Here is a 21,438-nt window from a genome sequence, read left to right as displayed (position 1 = left end):
CCACAAACTACTTTTTCTCAAATTATTCCTACATCAACTCGATGTGGCTTGTTGTGACTGAAGCGAAACTCTCTAATATTCTTAAACATAAGCAGCCAGAAATAAAACCATGAACTGTCTAAACCCACAGCTTGCTCCCATTATGCTGTTTCAGTGGCTACATTAGATTTCCTATATCGATGAAGTGTCCTCAGAAGCCAACTGCAGCATCCCTCGAGGGCAGAGGCAGCAACTCCAGGGCCTGGGCAAGCCCAGAAGGCTGAAGTTCCACCACTTTTGTGTAAGGAACTGGTCCCTCTCTTTCCTGGGGCAAAGCGAGGGCCGGGGCCGTTTCGCACACCGCTGCGAAAGGGCCCAGAAGTTATCCGCACAGCAATCCAGGTGTCCTCAGCAGCAGGATGATGTAGCCGCGCTGGATCACGCCCTGAACCACGCCGAAATACATCAGTCGCTAGAAAGGGCATTATTAATCACAGCGACATGTTGTATTTAATCTTATTGAGCAATCAAGCGGAGTGGGCTAAATGTATTTTCATTTTCTCATTCTACGTCTCATCCATCCGAATCAGCCAAAACTTTTCACGCTCAAATAAACATAAGCGACGTTTTAGCATATAAACGTTTTAGCGACGTAGTGCATATAGATCTATTTGGGAGGGCTGCGACAGGAGAAGGTCGGCTGCCCAGTGGCTGCCTTCTGGGAGCCGCTTTCCCCACCGGCAGCGCGGCCGGGCGCGCGGAGCTGCTCCCCGCGAGGCGCAGGTGTCCCGGGTCGGCGGCCGAGCGCATCGCGCATCGCGCCCCCGCACCGCCGCCCTCCGAAAGCGCCGGGCTGCAGCCTGGCACCTCGCTGCGGGACAAATCACCCGTCACATCTTAACATAACGATGATGATCATTCATAATGTTATCACATCGGTGGGACGTTAAGACTCTCGCACCAGCAATAATAATTCAAAGGTAATGCTTTTTCCGATGCACGAGTTACTTCAGTTTGTCGAAGAGGGAAGGAGGATGTGAGGGCACATCATTCGGTACAACATCGAGCTATAATGCGGTTATTTCAGTTCGATAGGGTAAGTTAGCCATCAAAACCAAATGTTGCTGCTGAATCTATGCCGAGGGAAGGCAGAACACCATTTTTACGTTCACATCAGAAAGCACAGGCTGTGAGCAACTGTGATAAAATAGCGGCACAAACAATAAGGGCGATAAGGCACTTTTAGAAATTATTCTCAAGGCCTTGTAGCAATTTTTAGTCAAGTTCCAGCCTTTGGGGGAGATTCCAAATGCCAAATTTAACAGCAGCGTATTCCCAGCGGTAACTGCACTGTTTCTATGCACAACACTCCTACTCCCATCCATGAATTGAAACCAAAAGCGGATTATATGAAATATGGAAAGTTTTCATCAATTTTCAAACAAAGTAAAACATATCCTCCTATGAACTAATTTCCTTTGATCAAAATTCAAGGCAATTATTCAACATAACACATTTAAACCGCTGCTGTGAAAAATTGCAAGGAGAGAGAAGGAAAGGCGAAGGGAGGGGAGGGCAGAGCGGACGCCAGCGCACAACTCAGTTAAAAACAAAATCACCCCCATCGTTACCTGGGCATCTCTGTAACTAAAAATAACTCCTTAAATCTCCATGTGGTCGGGAATGGGAATTTCTGGGAAGTGGGGTATTTCAAAAGGTGGGCGGTATTTCATAAAAAGAAAAGAGGAGTGACTTTGTCAGCCACCCCAAAATAACCGAGGCCAAACAAGGCACTGCTAAAGGTCCATCAGAAATGCAGACCGCGCGTTTTCCGTGTTACTGCGTTGGGGCTGCAAAAATGGATTTAACCCCCATTTCTTAAAAAACATTAGCGAGAACAAAAATCTGATCAACAATTTTGTGCTGCCTGAAATGGAAACATTTCACTCTGCGCTAACGCTTTCCTACAGGTGCACTTCCCTCAAAAGCTGAATTCAAACGCACACGTTTGTATATGACCGTGAGCAGATGGTGCTTTGACATGATAGGTGGCCAATTTGTGATTTGCAGGTGGGTGACAAGGCACACGTCGTGGAAATATTCTCCCTCTAAAACAAACTAACAAAAGACCCCCAAGCCACCCTGCACTCAGACAAAAGTACTTCTGGGTCCTATGGAAAATATTGATTTTCTTGCTGGATGGACAGCCAGAAAAAAAAAGGAAGAAATAGAAGAATGTATTTTTTTCACTCTTTCCATCTACTTCTCTTGTCCTGCAAGGCTGATGCTGCTGTTCCATTTTCTGTACAACCTACAAAAATTCAATTTATTTTTTCAATCTGTCCCCAGCCAAGCTTCCGTACATCAGCTCTGCAGTCGCTGCGCCGCAGCCACCTACGGTGGCAGGCGGAGGGTGAAGCGAATGAAGTTACCTGTGCATTTACGGTCTGTGTCTTCCTTCTTTGACCCGCTGATGGTTAACTTGCAGTTGAAGTTCTCTTCCCAGTACTCTGCAAACCACACGTTCCTCCTGTTGTTCTCCAGGGTGCGGGAGGTAAAATAGGCATCGAACCCTGGAGAAGGAGACAGGTAGAAAGCTGAAGTCTAACTCATGCTGCTCGGGACGTACTGCAGCCTGAAAAACAAATACTCTATTTATATCTTCTTCAACATCCAGCACACGTTCGCATCTCTACCCACAGGAGATGGCCGTGCAAAGAAAGGAAATCCATTGCACGTTTTATCTAATCAGCTGCATCTTGCAAGTTAATTACTCAGCTACTAACTGCAAGGTATAAAGCTTTGTAAGATATATGTAAAACAGAGATTAATATTAAAAAAAAAAAAAAAAAAAGAGTTATAAGCAAAAAGCATGGATTAGACATATACCAGTACGGAATGAAAATAAATTATATGGTGCAGCTGATATTAGGCTGAGCTCAATACAACTAATTTTGTAATTAACCTCTCCAGACCTCCAGAGAAGGCAGTTTCATCCGACTAAATTGGCCATTATCAGTACACCTTATTGTTTTCGTAGCATGTATTTTTCCCTTAATTTCTTTTCACAAAGGTACAGATAAACTCAGAGAGCAAAACTTCTAAGAGGTAACTGTGCATCACCGCTCTTTACCAGGTGTTTGCATCAGACATCCTCAAGTGGGGAAAAAAAGAAGGTTTCCTTCCTTAGACCTGTGAGATTCTCTTGGTTCCTGAGGGCACGTAGCCACAACCAGCTTGCAGCGCCGCAAGAGGAAAGATGACATGCAACTCCAGTACCAAAATAACGGGGAAAAAAATTCTAATTTTTAACAGCTGAGTGAAAGGACAGTAAAGATATCTCAAGCACCCGAGTCATCTTTTTTTTTCCGGAAAATACACAGTCCTCTGTACCCATTGAAAGAAACCCCATCGCAACTATTGAATAGCTGTGTGGCGGTGACTAGTTCAGAGCTTTCACATGGCTCTTAACCATATTCTGTCTTTCTTTAGCACCTCATCAACTTGCCAGAGGAGGAACATATTTTGCTTTAGCTTTACTTAATTTTTTTGCAGAAACGTATACCACTGTGTATACACATACGTACATACAAAACCACACATATGTGTGCGTATAGTGATTAAAGAAAAGGTATATCCAAAGATATAAAGAATTAAAAGAATAAAAAGAATTAAAACTCTACTACAAAAGTATACGGTTTATTAAATTCTGATAACATATTAGACCTGCCATAGTATAGGGATTTTTTCTCTCAAGTTTTCAAATTCAATAGTTTAAACCCGAGCCAAATATCCTTTAACAGCTCACACAATCCCCCTTCAAAGATCACGCTTATTTTAATGGATTTTTCTCACAATACAATACTTTTGGTTTTTCTTGGCAAACAAAAGATTTCCACGAGCACAAATATATCAGTGCACGTCTACGCACTCATATGCGGAATCTTTTGTCTTTTTCTCTTGTCTTTCTCCCTTTTTGTAGCCGGCAGAAGCTGTATTCTCTCATCTGCTCAGAAGGAAGAGTACATGGAGTGACACAGCCAAGTATTCTGGGCGCACAGCACGGGAAAGGTTTATCACCTCTGCCCGAGAGGTGCCAGGACCACGGGCGATCAGTGTTGCACCCCTTGAGCCAGGGCACAGCCTCCTGGCGCCTCAAATCCCCGCTCAGTTTTACAGGCTTTCCCAAATCCAACAGTCCCTGGGAAGTGCAGGGGCTGTGCCCATTCTCTTCAGAGTGTTATATCAGTCTTATAAGAAGCATATCTGAATAGCACTATGTTCACTGCTGTTCCCAGTGCCGAGCAGTTTTCTCAAGTCTTTCTAGTCTGTCTTTAGCCTGCAATGAGCAACAGCAGAGCTTTTGCTTACAGACACAGTTCAGATTCAGTATTTTTCATGTAACCTTCCAGAACTGCAATCCCAGTTCGAGTTCAGGTTGCAAAAGAGTTTTTCCTTCCTTTTACCAAGAAGGTTGTTGAGGTATTCAAACCATGCAAATCTGAAACCTGGATAAAGCAGATCGATCGTAAAGAGGACTGGCTGCACGCTGAGAGGCTCAGAGGTAAATTATCTGGCATCCAAAAAACGCAAACCCATTGAAGACGCAAATCTGAGAATATCTATTTTGCCCCTTTCCTTGGCTTTACAGCTCATACCGGCATTGCGGAGGAGGGTGGAAGCACAGAGGCAGCAAGCTCTTGTAGATACTAAATCATCTCTCTATATTGCGTGATCACATGGTTCCTTTGGAATTTGCAGTTAGAAACGACAGTAAATACATATTCCATTGAAAGAGAGAAAAAAGTTCCTTGCACCACAGCCAACGATTTCTCTCACTGAAATAGGTGGGTAAATTGACTCAATCTGGCACTCCACACAATGAAATTGAGTCAGAGGAAAAACATATGGCATCGTTAAATTAGCATAGCAATCCATCCACTGTGGGATAAAAATAGACAGCATGCAAACAGATGTTTTCAAATAAGAAAGACGATTAGGAGTGGGGTCAATCTGTCTCCTTGTATTAGCTTTGTGTTCTACTGACCCGACTATAATACATATTTTCCTAATTCCGAGGCTACCGTTCGTGACTCATATCCAAAGCCCACTGCGCGTAAGACACAACGTACATCATCTCCAAAAATCCAATGAGAAAAACAAGTATTGGGGTCTTCCAGAAACAGCCTGAAAGCAAATGAAAGTTTTACCTGCAGCCTCGCTACAAAATACGCGTAGATCTCTCCTGCAACAACTACGCCAGGACACTTCCGACCGTGAATATCTGAGTCGGTCAACTCTGCGGACTCAGTACGGTTCGTCCGGCCCTTAACGTTGTTTTTGCAGCTTGAAATGAAAACGTTCCAGAATAAAACTGCACGGAAGCTGTGGGATAAGAGCTGACCCGTGATGGCAGAGCCCCTGATCCCCTCCCGCTGTAGTTCGGCTACGGCAGGGACTTAACCTGGCTTTCCCACAGGAAAGGGAAATCGTTTAGTACAACCCTCCTGCCACAGCTGTTCCTACTTAATTAACAACAAATTAGTGACTTCAGAATGGTCTCTAGAAAAGGACAGCACAATTTCTGCACTTTTGAGCTGAATTTTCCTAAGGAAAATATTCATGTAGGTGGATCAGAAGAAACTTTAGAAAATACCCTTAGATTTTAGGTACATAACAAGCTAAACCTGTTTTCCTGTAAACCTACGTGCATTAGTTTTACTCGAAATTAAAAGAGCATCTTCAAAAGGGATGTTCAGTCATAAGATCTGCAATACATACACGGCTCAGAAGGAGAAACTGTACCTCACCAGTGTGCCAAACTAACTGACCTCTGGGAAAAGTGCTCTATAACTTAATAAAATAAAATCAATAAGTCTTGATAAAACTGTAATAGAATTCCATAAGAATTACTCTAAACCTTTACAGATTTAATAACAAATAATAACGTTCTCATTGATTTTTTTTAATGATCCCTCTGCATTCGCAAGAAGGACTATAGATCCTTATTAAAGAGCGTACGTTTTTTATCATTATTTTCTATTGACCAAGACAAGCAGGCGAGTGCCTGACTGACAGAGGGACGGAGTTAAGTAGCAGGCCAAATTTCTAGTAATCCCTTCCTGGGTGGAAGTGGTGCGTACCCACTGGCTGTTTCCTGGCTGCATTGCGGATCGCAGCCCGACTGCTCCCACACAGCCAAAATCCTGGAGAAGACCTCCAGAAAGCATCACTCTGCGAACTGCCCTCCTTCCCCACACGCTTAGGGCCAAGAAAAGTCCCCCACAGGCAGGAGCGAGTAAGCGGCGAGAGTCCCACGCTGCTCACAGCAGCAAGGCCAGGGGCGTGCTCACGGGAACCACCTCTGATTTGATAAATATTCACGACTTTTACACAAAGTGGGGTACGACTCAGCCGAGGAGAAAACCTAGGGTGTTTCATATTAGCTGCGGTAAGCCTCTGCCCCTCCGCTAAATTAATGGAACTGCGCCAGTTCACAGCACATGGGATTGTCATCCAATGTAAAGGTTAGTAAAAAGTGCTCAGTGGAATCTCACTGCTCCTAGAATGGGGGGGGTCTGTTGTTTTCCCCCTATAGCATTCCTGAGAACACTGCCGGAGAAGTTATTATGATTGTCTGAACTACACCGGCTGAACTGAACACACACCACACTTGTCGCTCTGTGACTGGAGCCAACAAATCACCACCATTTCATTTTTTCCCCACCATTATTTTTAGAAGGGTAATTGTGCTAGATGTACTTCAAAGCAAATTTGAAAAAAAAAAAAAAAACCAACTAGAGGAAAAATGTATTTTTCAATTTAAGAAAAATAGGATCAATATAAAGATCTTACTATTTTTTAACTTCACACGAGTTACTCGTTAGCATGGCTAATAAGTAAAGCAAAACCCAAATATCCAGTTCTCAGCAAATGCTAGTGTGGTGCCACAGCTACCGTGCAACCAGCAGACTTTAGGAAATCCCACGATGAGTTTTGTGACTTAAATTCCTACTAAAGAACAGTTTGCACAGTAAAGCAGTTACATAGCTACATTATTGTATTTTGAACGCTAACCATAGGACTACGATAGCTCTGTGCAAAGATTAGCGCCACATACGTACTGTGAGATGGCGCATAGGGATTTACGTCACCTGAATTTATTTATTAGTCGTGACTAGAGCAGTTCTTCATCCTTCCCGAGCCACGGGCACGAGCTGAGGAGCACGGCGGTGCACAACGCCGCGAAGCAGCGAGCGGGACAGAAGGCTCCCGCGCCCCCGGGCAGTGCCGCGGGGCGATGGGCACCTCCTCCGCTGAGGGGCAGAGGGAACACGGTCTGTGAACAGGGGCTTCTGCACCCCTCGATCACACGTGACAAAACCGCGCGGTTCCACGCTGCAAAACACGGTGCGTCACCTTTGCAGGTTGGTGTGGAGTGAAGGAACTCCCGAAATCCCGGGAGGATTGACATTAGCAAGATTCGGTAACTTTTCACCAGATTCACACTGACCTGTGATCTGTTAACTCTTGGAAAAAGCTAATGCTTGCGATCGCCTCAAAAATATACAAAATATACATTCTGTCCTAAATCTCGTTATCAGTCGGGACTATTTCTACACCTCCACAAAGCTGTCCTGCGAACACAAGCCGCCCCATCCACCTCAGTGGGTTTGACTCGGAGGGACATCTTAAATGCATATCCAATTTTAGACACTTTTTCTGAATACGATTCAAAAACACTGAAGTTGAAATACAGGCAAACGTGTTCTCTATAATAATGACAGACTTAAGCCCGTGTTTAAGCTTGATCTTTTTGAATGGAAGACATTGAGACAACTTACGTTGTTTAGCGTAGTGCTAAACATAAGAGTTTTGGGTTCAGGGAATGAGATGACCCAACCAAGCAAGCTTGATGCTCAAATGTAAAAGTAAGAATAATCACTTCTTACTCTTGTACGTGGCCAAGTAATACACTTGCGTGACAAGATTTAGTGATTTCCCAATGTTCCCCATATATCATACTTACGAAAATGACTTTTTTCAGCAAATACCTCTAAGAGATCTAGATGGTTATTTTATGAGATTTTACAAATGAAAATAAATCTCTTATTACTTTAAATCACTGTGATTTGATTAAATCATTATTCTTACACATAGAGAGATGATACTACCTAATGCGTTCATTTATTTTTCCACCCCAGGATTAATATATAAATTAACTACATAGCCATGAAACAGACTTAAAAAAAAGGGGGGGGGGGGGGGGGGGGGAAGTGTGGGAAAGGGACCCGATCCTGAGCACTACAGAGGGCTGGTGAAGTCCAGGCGAGGGGAGGGATGAGTCACTTGGCTGCGATGCCACCCAAACCCGGGCACTCTTGGTTGTTTCCCTGCTCGGCTCAGCGGGATGCTCGCGGTGCCTGAGCCCCGCTTTGAGCAGGACAGGAGCGACAGACATCAGAAATCACCGGGGGAGGATGGCTGTGTCTCATCCCCAGCTGGCTGCAGTCCGGCTCCACATCTCAGATTTTATCTGGGCGTTTAATTCTGCGCTGTTTACGGTCAGTCATCTGGAGGGAGCGTGACGTGCCAGCACTGCCCCCAGCTCCAGCCTCCCCCTCCGCCCTCAGAGAGCCCTCTGCGCTCCTCCCGGACCAGAGCATCACTACGGAAGAAGGATGCCACAGCACCACACAGCTGGGAACGTTTATAGGGCGGCTCAATTCTCAACCAGAAAATGAGGCTTGCTGACTTGTGGCTGCTTTTTTTTTTTTTTTTTTACACCCAAAAAAAAGCCCCCAAATGATTTATTTCTAACATTAATCTCGCATCTCTCCTTCCACTTGATGTTACACGTTGGCCATTTTCTGCCTGAAAGCGTAATGCTCAGCTTCCCCGGCAGAGATGGCCGAGGGAATTAGACGTGCTTTGGAGGAGAAACCAGGCTCCAAGACTAACGCTGCGGTTTGCCATGGTCAGCTGCATTACGGAGGGGGAAAAAAAGGCGGGTTCGCAGAGAGGAGGCACTTATCATGGGGAAGGCATCAGGCACACATCGACGGGGAAAAGACTGCAGCTGAGGAAGATGGCTGGGAGGGGGTGGGGGGGCAGGGAGGTATGCAAAAAAGAGCAATTCCCTAGGAAAAGAAAGAGATTAAAATAGGGGATTCAACGCTGAACTGGCTCCAGTGAAACCAGCAGCAGGCAGGTGACATGCCCAGTATGTCAGGGGGTGAGCGCGGGCAGGTGGCTCGCGAAGATCCACGATGACAACGTGCTGTCGGCGTGAATGAACCAGGTCTTTTTTTTCAAGAGAGACTTCTGTCACTTCTTGTTTACCAAACCACTCGCACACACTCTGAAGCATCTATTTCATGTGTCAGCAGTGACTTTGAGGGCTCCGGAGTTATTAAATAAGGAAAATAATTAAGCCTAATTAAAACACAAAGTTGTTGACCTACTGCATTTCTCATGTGCCCGAAGTGTTTTCATTCTCAGCCCATGTGGCTTGTGAGCAAATACAACATGTTGACCCAGTTTCATACGAGCAGTGATTTTATCAGTTTATGATATTTTTATTCTTCTGTTTTGTCCAAAGTATGTCCACACTAATGGCCACAAGTTACACGACTTTTGTTTACCCAGCCAGTAAATCTTCACTTACTACGATTACTGATGCCAAGTTTGAAAGCAGCTACTCAAATAATTTTCTGCTTTTTCTAGCATTCACGCCCAAATAGTTTAATTTACTGACGTTAAATCTGGGATAAAAGCATTAGGTGTGGAGCGGTAAGATCAATCTTAAGCCAGCTAACCTTTTTTCAGATTTTATTATGTAGCCCAAACCACACGCTACGTAGTGTTACGGAGCCGTTAGGATAGGCTACAGGTATTTTCTTGACCTTCTTACTCAATAAAAAGGCCATTATATTAAGTGATTTTATTAACTTCCTTCATGCCATAAAAATGCTTTGCAGTTGTTTTCTTTGCCAACTATAACAGTGAAAAGTGGTATTTTAGTTGATGTCACTTTTGACTTTTTAATACACGTGACATAAAGCACATAGGAAAGTCAGCTTGCCATATTTAGGGCAAATCTGGGATTTTAAGCTATAAAGCTTCTATTATGGAAATAGATTTATATTGGCTAAGTATCATCGTTATCACTTTTATAAAATTATACAGCTGCCACGGCAATGAGATCATGACCCAGGCGGTGTCTAGCCAGCGCCGTAATAGAAAGGTTAATATAGAGGTATATTATTATTCATTATTCTACATTTTATTGCCCTCAGGCACTCTTGGCTTTCACAGAGCTCCCATTTCTGTCAATGTAAACAGTAGAAAAGCCTAAATTTATTTCTCCTATGTGTTCTGTTCATTGCCATGGCAGCTCGCGGCCTGGGCGGGGGATGCGGTTTCCCCGGCGCAGGGGGCACTGCGCACGCACAGCGGGGACCTCACCCCCATCCCCGGCGTCTCCTGCTGCCACGGTCTGCCAGATGGCATCGGGATCCTCCTCCTACCCGAGCAGGAGGCTGATGTTCTCACCCAGAGGGACCCACCGTTTGCTTTATGAGCAACAAAAAGACCAGATCCGTGCCTCAGAGCACCGAGAGAGTTGTTAGGGGGCAGAAGATGAAGGCGGTTTGGGCTCCTCTTCCCCCGAACAACTCCAGACTTCATAACGCATAAGATTTTTGCATTTTCGGCCACAGAGGGACTTTGTAGGTTGACACCCATAAGTCACCCGGGTTGGTTAATGCATACGGTGCTCTCCTTTCGGCTGAACACTCCACTTCTTATTCAGATGACTCCTGCTGCGGGAATGAATAATTTTTTATGAATTGCAATATGCAGAGTTCCAGCCAAGGGAGAGACGCTGCTCAGATAAGCCTACTCCTGCGAGTGAGAATCTGTATCTGCTGGAAAGATTATCACCAGAATCAAGCCAAACAGAAGAGATTTAAAAATACATCCAGAAGCAGAACATCTCTCCCAGTAACTCATCCCTTCCTGCTGCCCAGTTATTGAAAAGGGGCTATTTGTCATGGCAGGGCCTTATCCATGAAGTACTCTTTTTCCTCATACCTGAAGATGAGTGAAAAGTTGTTTTTTAAAAAAAAAAAAAAAAAAAGAAAACACAAAGCCACAACATATCACAAGGTAACTTAGTTAACAGCCTGCTTTCCCTCTCACTTGCATACTCAGTCTTCTTGAAATTATCTATTTTTCAGTAAAGCAGAAAACAACACATCAGCTTCTGCATTAATCTCATCTGGCAGCAGGAAAACTCAAGCGGAGTTAAATGGTGTCACCCAAGGAGACAAAGCCGTGGCGAGCCCGGCCCGTGGGGCAGCACGCACATCACTCTTTCCTATTAATAACGCTTACCCCCAAATTCTGAGCTGCTATTTCAGTTTTTCATCTGCAATTAACTATTTAACTACATCCCTTTGTATGCATTGATGTCTTCGTCCCCACCGGTTTTCCGGGTTCTTCCTTCCCACCCTTTTTGACTAAGCAGGAGATGCTGCTCCACAGATGGCCTGTTCCATTTTAATAATGCAGAGCAGTAAAATCAGAGACATACAGAAGGTCTAAACGCGGAACATGAGAGTGCTTTTCTTCCCTTTGATAGCAGCAGCAGACAAAATGCACGTTGCGTACCCTCAAAAGCATTTAAACCCGAGTCGTCTGCTTGCATAATTTAAAATGAGGATAAAAATACAGAAATGCCTCTACACTGTAACGCAGCAATCGGAGTAACCCTTCAATACGTTCAACAGGTTATAATTGACAATAGCAAAACCAAAAAGCGATCAGCACACATAAGGAACACGGCAAACTAAACTAACGAGCAGGTCAGCGCTGCCGGTGGAGGACGGCCGAGGCTCAGCACCGCAGCCCCCGCGGCCCCCCCGGACGATCGCAGCCCCACCGCCACCCCACACACGCCCCAGGTGAGCAGACACGCCAAGAACAGGACCCGCAGCGATGCTCCACAAAAGGTCGTTTCCCTTCATCCCATGACACACGGCCAGCGGTGCTCAATGCACCCTCCGGCTGTGCCGTTCCGGCACACGTGCTAAAAATCAACTTGTAAAGCCCAAATCGATGCTCGGTCGTGTTGTTATCCCTTCCCAGCAAACAAAACACGGATGGAAATCAAATCCTGTCCTCCTCCTGCAGGAGCAGGAGCAGGAGAAGGCGGCCAGACGTGCACCGACGGAGGCTGAGACGTACCTGGTTGTGCCGTGCGGAGGGGAGCGCGGGGACCGCTCCTGCCCCGCCGCGCACCGGGCAGCCCCAGCGTGCACAACGCACCGCCTTTCACATATCACTTCCATATTACTTCCTTACACTGCATTCAATTCCTTCAATACACAGACTTAATTTGCTTTCTTTCTCTGTATGTGTTTGCCTGCGCCTCGCTGAAGTGTTACCATGTCAACGGGAATAATTACAGCATGCGTAAATACGTTTGTGTATCCTAAAATTCACACGCACACTCACAGACCCACAGTTATACACTCACAGGCCCCCCCGCCCCCCCAAACCAGATATCGAGAGTCGCCACGATTTTTACTGTTGACATGGTAACAGTGGCTGGATGACTGTAACAACGCTCTTTTGAAATGCGATTTAACGTGATACCTCTTTTCTCCGGAGCCATCGTTTAAGCAGCGCACGTGGCAGCCGCGGCACTCAGGTGGAGCCAATGCAGGAACGGGCACGGCACGGAATTGGCTGTGCACAGCAGCGTCGTGTCTCAGTTTAAACTAGTTGATAAGCTACCCATCTTATTTTTGACTTCCCCTTGAGATAACATCCCTAAGAAAATATTACCTGAAAACTCCATTGCACTCTTCCTTTTTTTTCTCTTTTTTTTAGTAAAGTCTTTATAAAAAAAAAAAAAAAATTGCTTCCTTGATATTTGGCAACCAACTTCTTGATTATAAAGCGGCTTTAATAGCACCAGCCAGAGCGTGCTAGGGTGCGAGACGGAGCGATACAATTACTGTTCTCTCCCTCTCTCCAGTCTCCTCAGCTGCGGCTGCTCACACAAAGTTTCAGCTTCCGCTCCAACTGTGCGCATTAATCGCGTCAAACCACAACGTACCGTCCAGACCAAGCGCTCAGACTTGTATGTGAAAAGACAGAGACAACGGGGATGATTTCTGAGGCTGGGGGATACGGTGCAACCCCTCGGGTCGCCCTCGAGGCCACGGTGTCCTGCAGCAGAATGCCCGCGCCGCCCCAAGTACCCGTCATTGGAATGCCCCGCAGCTCTCGGGAGAGCAAAAAAGCTTTCCAATTTGATTTAAATATTTCAGGAGCAGAATATCCTCTAGGCACCCATTCCTCATCCTCTCAGCACCTCTATTTTTCCCTCTCCATTTCCCGGGGTTACCCCAGCCCCAGTTCAGCGTCCCCCTCGGGACCCTGCCCAGCTGTGAGGACCACCAGGCAAGTGCCCTCTGCCAGTTCCTGCCTCCCACCCTCTCCTGCTTCTCCCCTGCCCCCCACGGGCACCCAAGAAGCCGGCAGGCTTCCACTAAGGCGTCTCTGCACTCAAGAGGGAAACTCAAGCCTCGTCGCGGCGGAGCCACGCAGAGGTCCTCTGAGAAGACAAATGCCCGGCAGCATCTCCCCCGGCGGCTGCGTGTGCTCAGCCCCACGCGTGGCACTGCCCCGGGAGCGGCGCAGCAGGGCCACGGCCACGGCCGGCAACCCGCCGAGGCACTTCCAAACCTGGCAGATTCGGGGGACCTCTCTTGTCAGAGATGCCTTAGTAGAGATGAATAAAGCAGTCTCAACGTAAGGAAACTTTTAAATGGCTCTCAAGTTGCAAGATAATTTGTATTCCCCTCTCTTTGCACCAACACATTAACCAAAGACATTATTTCCATAATGAGGAGATGAACATCTGTGTGGCTTCCCAAAATTTCAAGTGGCAATACTCGAGACAAGTATTCTCTCTTCGGGGATTGACACATCAGCATTTTAAATAATTGCCAAAGCTAAAAACATAATTTAAATTCTAAGGAGACATTAAAGAAAGAGTTCAGGTGTGATTTAGATTTTTTTTTTTTTTAAATTAAGCACACCAATTTAATTCCACAAATTAAAGTTGCCTCAGTATTGTATCAAACTTTGTGTCGGCCCCACGTAAGCAAGCTGCTTCATGCAAACTTTAACAGAATATGAGAAACATAAATGTCTGAAATAGTATTAAGTTACTGAAAGTCACCGTAAGAAGCGGTGGGTCTCTGAAGCGCTCTGGTTGCCGCACCCCCGGCACAGAGAGCGGTCCACAGCCCCTGCGAGCCAGATGTCGCCTCGCCGGGCGGGAGACCCGCACCATCAGCCAGGCGCAGGGATGCGCTCCCGCCTGACCTGGCGTCATTTCTGCTGTTGGCCAATACAGCCGCTAGATCGCCAGGAAAAGAAAGGGAGGGGGGGAAAACCCCACACCACTTTGCAACGCGGTTATTTCACTACATAGCTTCCCATTTAAATAATCACTTACGGCAGCTGGAATGTGTCAGAAGGCGCTTCCAGCCACAAAGACCATACGCTGCCGGGTGCCCGTCACCCCCCCTGGGTGGGAAGGGGACAGCAGTCGCTCAAACCTCCTGCTCAGAGCAGCCACCCCACAAATTCCATTGCCCTTTAAGCCAGTACCTCAGCTGTCCGTTCCTACCACTACTAACACAAAACCAGATCTTCAACATCTTTCTTTTCACAATACCCCGATCTTTTTCCCGCTGTCCTCGACTCCTTTACACAGCAGCAGGCTGTAACCATCACAGAACCACAAACAGCAGGGATGAAGCCAGAGAACAAACAGGCTCTTTCCAGGAAAGTATCTTTATGCACAAAGCCTGCGCAGCAGCCTCAGCGCACCGCCGCTGAAGAACAGAAGGGATGGCAATAACTTCCAGATGTCATTAGCAACTCCTTCCATTAGATCCCCAAATATTTTTCTTTGGCATTTTATGCTATGTGAAGTGGTAATGAAACTGAGAAAGACAGAATACACTTACAAAGAAAGATTCCAAGTATTTCCTCGTTACAAGGGTAACTGAAGGCTACTTTGAATAGGTCAACCACTACAAGTACCCCAGGAAAGAAATTAGAGAGAGAAATAACATTTTAATTTCACTTCAGAAACATCTGTGGGAGCTTACTGCATGGCAGGTGCTCACGTACATACCGTACTGGAAGAAACCCAAGAACCTCATCTACTCTACTCGGTGCAGAGAAGTGAAGATGCTGGTACCACACCTATTCATGGAGAATACGCTGAAGCCTTGGCTCTACAGGTGGCTCTTATCAGTGGAATAGCAAAACACTGACTCTAATTAGGCTTAATCATTACTCACAAGCAATTACACCATTTTCTTTTCAGCAGTAATAATCAATTTGAGACCGCTCACTTGCTTCATACTTCATTCTTACCAACTCTAACACAATTCCTTTTTGGAAGGTGAGGCCCATCAGCACCATGCCCAACGAGCTACTGCTGAACCACCAGCAGAGCTGAGAGTAGTATGGGGGGGGATGTGGTTTCTCTTTTTCCCCCCTGCATTTTTATATATTGGATTAATAGAAAACTTTAGTTTCCCTGGCCCTTCTTTATTAAATAGCTTGTGTGATTAATCACATTAATTGTGTCCTAACTTAGTTAAGAGGGAGGAAAGAGTACAGGTGTAAAAAGCTGTGGTTGACTGCGGCGTGACGCCAGGCGTTCATGGGAGCTCTTGGAGCACTCCTCTGTGCGTATGTGTGAATTGTAAACAGAGAATAATGGCTTTGGACTCTTCAAAAAGCAGTTGCTGCTGCAGGAGAAGAGCAGCATGGGGGGGGCTCAGCCAGGAGCAGACACACAGCACCTGGGCTTGGGCTGTGCCACCAGCCCCCGCTTACAGAATCACAGAATTTTCAGAGTTGGGAGGGACCTCTAGAGATCATCTAGTCCAACTCCCCTGCCAAAGCAGGATTGCCCAGAGCACATCACTCAGGACTGCATCCAGGCGGGTCTTGAAAATCTCCAGGGAAGGGGACTCCACAACCTCCCTGGGCAGCCTGTGCCAGTGCTCTGTCACCCTCACCGTAAAGAACTGTTTCCGTGTATTTGAACGGAACTTCCTGTGTTCTAACTTGTGCCCATTACCCCTCGTCCTGTCACTGGGAACCACTGAAAAGAGCCTGGCTCCATCCTCCTTCAACTCACCCTTTAGATACTTGTACGCCATAATAAGGTCTCCCCTCAGCCTTCTCCAGGCTAAAGAGTCCCAGCTCTCTCAGCCTTTCCTCATAAGGCAGATGCTCCAAGCCCTTAATCATCTTAGTTGCCCCAGTTACCCCAAACCTCCATCAACCAATGGAAAATGGAAGTTTTCTAGCAGAAAAAAATGTCAATTAATTTGCCCAGTGCCTGGCATCCCTGGCAAGCCCTCCTCCCCGAGGGCAGCAGCGCAACACTACACCGGTGGAAAGATGCTCCAGAACACCCTGTCCACCTTCCAGTAGAGCAGGAGGCCATTCCTCAGCACCACCAAAGGAGCGACAGAGGTGCACCTTCCTGGAGGCCCCACCAGAGAGAAGAGTGGTCGGGAGCTGAGGAAACAGAGGGCTAATAGGAATCAGCTGGAAGCTCCCTGAAGGGAATCAGTCATCACTGCAGTCTCAGACACACAGCCCATGTTTTCTCTTTCTAGATCTTTTTCTTTCTTCCCGCTACATTTAATCGTGGTTTAGGAGTGGTCAGAGGCAGTGTGATAACTTAACCGGCAGCTCTCCATCTGGCGTTATCTCGTAGGAAGCCGGCGTTTCCCACGCCCGCATCCTTCGGCACCTTTCGGCCCGACTCGGAAGCGGAGCGGCAGGCTCAGAGGAGAACAGGGTATGGTGGTTGCATCACAGCTGTGTTAACATGGATAAGCGAGTTAATTTCCAGATGGAGCATGTCACATAACTGAAACAAAGACTAAACTTTCAAGATATATTACCTTAAACTGCACAGAGATATATTTTGACTGGCTAACACATAGTTCTTCACCATCATACAATTATATTTTAACTATGAGACAAAAGGTTTGTGTTCATCTACCCTTACCAGGAGCTCAAGATCATTGATCTGTTGACTCCTGCCTCACTTTACTAGAGAACCAGCATATGTGATTACATTGAGGATTCTTTCCTACATTATTTTCTATTTCCTTTGGTCATTAGAGTGTTGTCACACAGTCAGTCAAGAAAATGAAAACACATTCCCAAAGGAGATCTACAAACCCAGCATGAGTGGAGAGGGCACTTTAGCATTCATTGTATCATCTTTAAGGAAATTATCTGTATTATTATGTGTATTATTTCCTAAACTATTACTTTCAAAAGCCTATAATCATTCAAGCATTAACAACACAAACTAGAAGGAAAAAGAAAAAAACAATCAAACAAACAAAAAAAAATCTGTTCGCTTCCTAAAATTAGCACATTTCTTTTTGTGTCTGAACCTGTGTTCCCCAGTGGAGCTCAGCCCCTTTCAGGAACACACAGTCCACGGGTGTGGGTGTACGCGGAGCCCCAGCGGCAGCGAAGCTGGAGCCCACAGGGATCCTCCCCGGGATGCTCCAGACCCCCACGGCGAGAACTAGGGCAGTAATCAATATCTGCTCGTGCAGGAAAACAGATAATACTCACAGTGAATACGTTTTTAATGTATAACGTAGGCATATTAATTTGCTACTTGCAAACAGGGATGCCATACTTGCACTTTACTCTAATAAAAGCCTCATTTTTTTTTTTTATTTTTCATTTGCCTGAGGGATTGTGAAATAGTATTTCTTTCCTGGCTTGCGAATAAGGAGAAAGACTAAGTAAGTCATAAAGGATTTCAGAGGTTAATTTAACTGGCCTAGAGAGAGAAAAGCTTTTTAGGTTGTAGTGACAGAGTCAGAAATACTATAAGAATATTTTTTTTGTGAGAATTTAGGAACTTTTCCTTTCGATTTCTTTCAAAGACAGATAAAAACTGACCCCAAAGAGGAAGAGAAATATTAAGCAAGTTAATACTTATTAGCGTTTTTAAAGAGTAATGGAAAAGCTGATAAGATAAAGAATGTAGAGATGTATGAATTGGAACAAAGCCGAGTGGGAATAACATCTTACTGTAAATATACTGGACTCAAAGTTATCTCGGTAGAGGATTTAATATACACGAATGAATGACACATGAATGTTTAATAGACACTTCTGAGGAAGCAGGTGCGGTTTGTCAGAGGAGCGGCAGCGGTGCATGCCGGACACCCATAGGCGCCCTCCCAGCCTCCGGGCGGCTGCGCGGGGAAGGGCACGACCAGCACAGGCTCCTTCGCGAAATGACACCCAACAAATTTCAACGCAAACCTCCTGGCCGCCTGCGGTCCCGCCGGCAGCGCAGCTCCGGTGCCGCTCGGCTCCTCTGTGCTGTCCCACGGGAATGTGCCCGGTGTCAGGACCCCCACGGAGCCCAACGAGGGCGCAGAGGGCGGCCGGCGACAGCGTGATGCTCCAGGAGGAGCAGGAGGTGCTTCCCATGCTGGATGCTGCCTCTCCCTGTGCAGATGCTCTTCCAGTGGGCTACACTGGTATTTACTTAGCAGATGGCAGGGGGATCTTGTTTCTTCCATTTTAATTTATAATATATTAATGTTACTTTAATTTCTTTTTGCAAAAAATAACCTCTGTAGAAAAGACTGACGACTGGACCTTTTACTTCTTCCGTCACCTCATGGCACAAGCAGATTGTATTTGTATTCCGTGTTTCACTGCCCCCCATTTCAGCGTCTGAAGCTTCCCAAATTAAAACACTGTAATAATTGTCAAGGAAAATAAACGGTCACCTAGCATCCACAGACCGAATCCCCATGTCCTTACTCAGAGCTCTTTCTTGAGCCCAAATTTGTCACAAACGTGAGCAAACATCAAGAGAGACCATCGGTCCTTCTGCTCAAATAACTGTTGTTCCTGATTGCCTATTTTGCAACATCTATGGGCCGTCCACCAGGCACTGGACTGGAAATGCTACGCACTATATTAAACTCTTTCTGCTTTGCCAAAGCACTATATCAGAGATGAAAAATTATCTGTTCCATTAGGAACAATCTGTGGTTCTCAGCCCTCCTGCAGAATGGCGTTTCTAAAACTAGATATTTGAGACCATTCATGGCTATTTTTACCTAAAGCAGGAACAGTTTATTCCAGAAAGCTCCTGCAATTTCTTTTTTACATGAAAAATACATGACATATAAATGGCAAAACAAATACTCTGCCAATATACTTCCCGTGAAGTAGAAAAGTGCGTTAACCTCTTAAATTACAGCGTAACAAACATGAGGAGTGATGCAAGTCTCAGGCAAAGAGGAGAGGGGAGCTCTTCCCTCTTCCCTCTCCCTCCCCATCCCCACGGAAGCAGCCCCAGATGCGGACGCTGCCACGCTGGCTGACGTGGGGTACGGCGCTTCCGATGGGCTGTGGGAACACCTCACCACCCTAATCCCCTTTCTCCCGCTCCTTCCTTTCAGCAATGAAACTGCTGGCGCTGCCGCCGCGGCACCGTAACGTCCCCTCAGCTCAGAGTCATGGAGGCCAACGCAGCGCCGGCGCTGCGCTCGGCCGTGGTGCTGCCGGCGCTGCTCTGAGGCAGTGGGACAAGGTGGTAAAATCCTTTCTTGACTTCTGTTTCTGTGCCTAAACATCACGAGAAACTAAAAAAAATTTTTTTTTTTTAAATAATTCTCCAGCTCTGCTTCAGCTGCCCAGAAGGGGCTCACTCCTGCGGGGTCCGCTGAGGTCCCCTGAGCTTCATCGCTCCCCAGACCCTGGAAATCCTGCCAGTTTTACTAACAAACAGAAAATGAATTCCTCTCAACAAATGAGGCTTGAAACTCTGCACAGAAGCAAGGGCCAGCAGCCCTAGAAAACACCGGGATTTCCTAAGCTGAGGGGGTTGGACAGGAAAACCGGCGTTTGCCTTCCTCGCGCGCTCGCTGTGTGCCATCCACGTGCAGCTCAGCACCCCTCGCACGGATGGAAGGAAACCAAGCTGCCCTTGGCTCCGCTGCCGTGCAAAAATGCTGGAAAGCGGCATATGGCTGTCTGCTGTGCGGAGGAAGAAGCGCTCCCCCGTGAAGCCTCTGCAGTGACGGAGCTCCATCACCGCCGCCTGCGCAGAGCAGAGCCACAGAGGGAGGTTGGAGGTTCCTACCGGATCGCACGCAGATCGGGAGCTGGCACACAAAGATAGCAGGCGTTCTAAAAATAAAAGTCTTCCTTTCTGGATGGAAACGCTCTGCCCAAACGTGTCCAACAGATAGCTCAGGCAACTCCAGCGCGAGATCATTGAGAGGAAAACTGTTCTTTAGAAGATGCAATTCACGGTATTCCAAAACAAAGACCACTGATGACATATCTGAATAGTGATCAATAGCTAAATATCATTCTGTGAATTATCTCTTCTTACAGCATCAACTATTCTAGGTTGTGTGTGTGTACACATCTCTCTCTCTCCAAACAACCACCCACACAATCTCCAGTGTCCTGAAATAACAGTTAAATATGAACATCAAAGAGAAAATGCCAACATAAGCCCTGGGAGCAATACTCAAAATACAGAAAGAGAGAGACACAAATACCCAGGGAATGAATAACAGCTGGCTCCAATCGGAGAAATACCCGGATTTTGACAAGCCGGGTCTGTTGCAGGTTGGACGAGCAGTTTATTTCATTTCAAGGGGCCAAAGAGAAAGCTCCCTAAATCTTTATTTTACAACGTTCTTTATGGCCCAATTAGAGCTTTCTACCTAATCTCTCTGCTATGAAGCAGCAACACCATTTGAAAAGGTGCTGGTTCAAACCCCAGCTGAGATAAAATTTCTCGCTAATGCTGTTGTGGTTATGAGCTGTGTCTTGTGCTGAGCAGCGGCAGATAACTCTCTTTAATACTCGAAAAAGATCGCGCCTTCAAACTGTCTAAGAAACCCTAAAAGAACTCCAATAACTGAACAGCACAAAACAGCCAGATGTGTAACTCACTTTAGCAAAATACTACGCTGAAACGATGCAGACATTTACATTTTTGAGTTGCAACAGTATGTGGGTTTTTTGAAGGCATCCCCCACAGGAGCTCGGGTTCGGGGCGCTATGGGGCATTGCCTTTGAGTCTGCCGCAGCACAGAGACTACTGCTCAGACTGTTTCTCACTGACTAACACTTACAGGCAATCTTAAACAAAAGAAAAAAAAAAAAAACCAACCCAAAAGCTTCAATGCCTTCATTTAAAAGAAAACTACAAAAAACCATTAATTTGAAACTTTATAAAAATTGTGTTTCTTAACTTCTTTACATCTGCGTATTAAAAAATAACGTTACCCTTAAGCTACTGTCTCTTTGAACTTACTAAACCTCTCC

General features: G+C 46.0%; 1 protein-coding gene across 2 annotated transcripts in view; it reads right to left on the bottom strand.

Moving 5' to 3' along the window:
• The window catches only part of GRM7 (glutamate metabotropic receptor 7), a gene marked incomplete at both ends in the record, with an annotated part of 314,318 nt that overhangs the window by 115,103 nt on the left and 177,777 nt on the right, over nucleotides 1-21,438 (bottom strand). For both annotated transcript variants that reach the window (XM_082487664.1, XM_082487663.1), the window contains one exon: nucleotides 2,412-2,552. In XM_082487664.1, coding sequence (XP_082343790.1) covers nucleotides 2,412-2,552 — 141 coding nt within the window. The remainder of the gene's footprint in view (nucleotides 1-2,411; nucleotides 2,553-21,438) is intronic.

This window comes from Vanellus vanellus, assembly GCF_965231255.1.
Source record: "Vanellus vanellus genome assembly, chromosome: 9".
In the NCBI taxonomy this organism is placed as follows: Eukaryota; Metazoa; Chordata; class Aves; order Charadriiformes; family Charadriidae; genus Vanellus; species Vanellus vanellus.
Note: the sequence above shows the minus strand (reverse complement) of the source record. Positions and strands in the feature narration are given on the sequence as shown.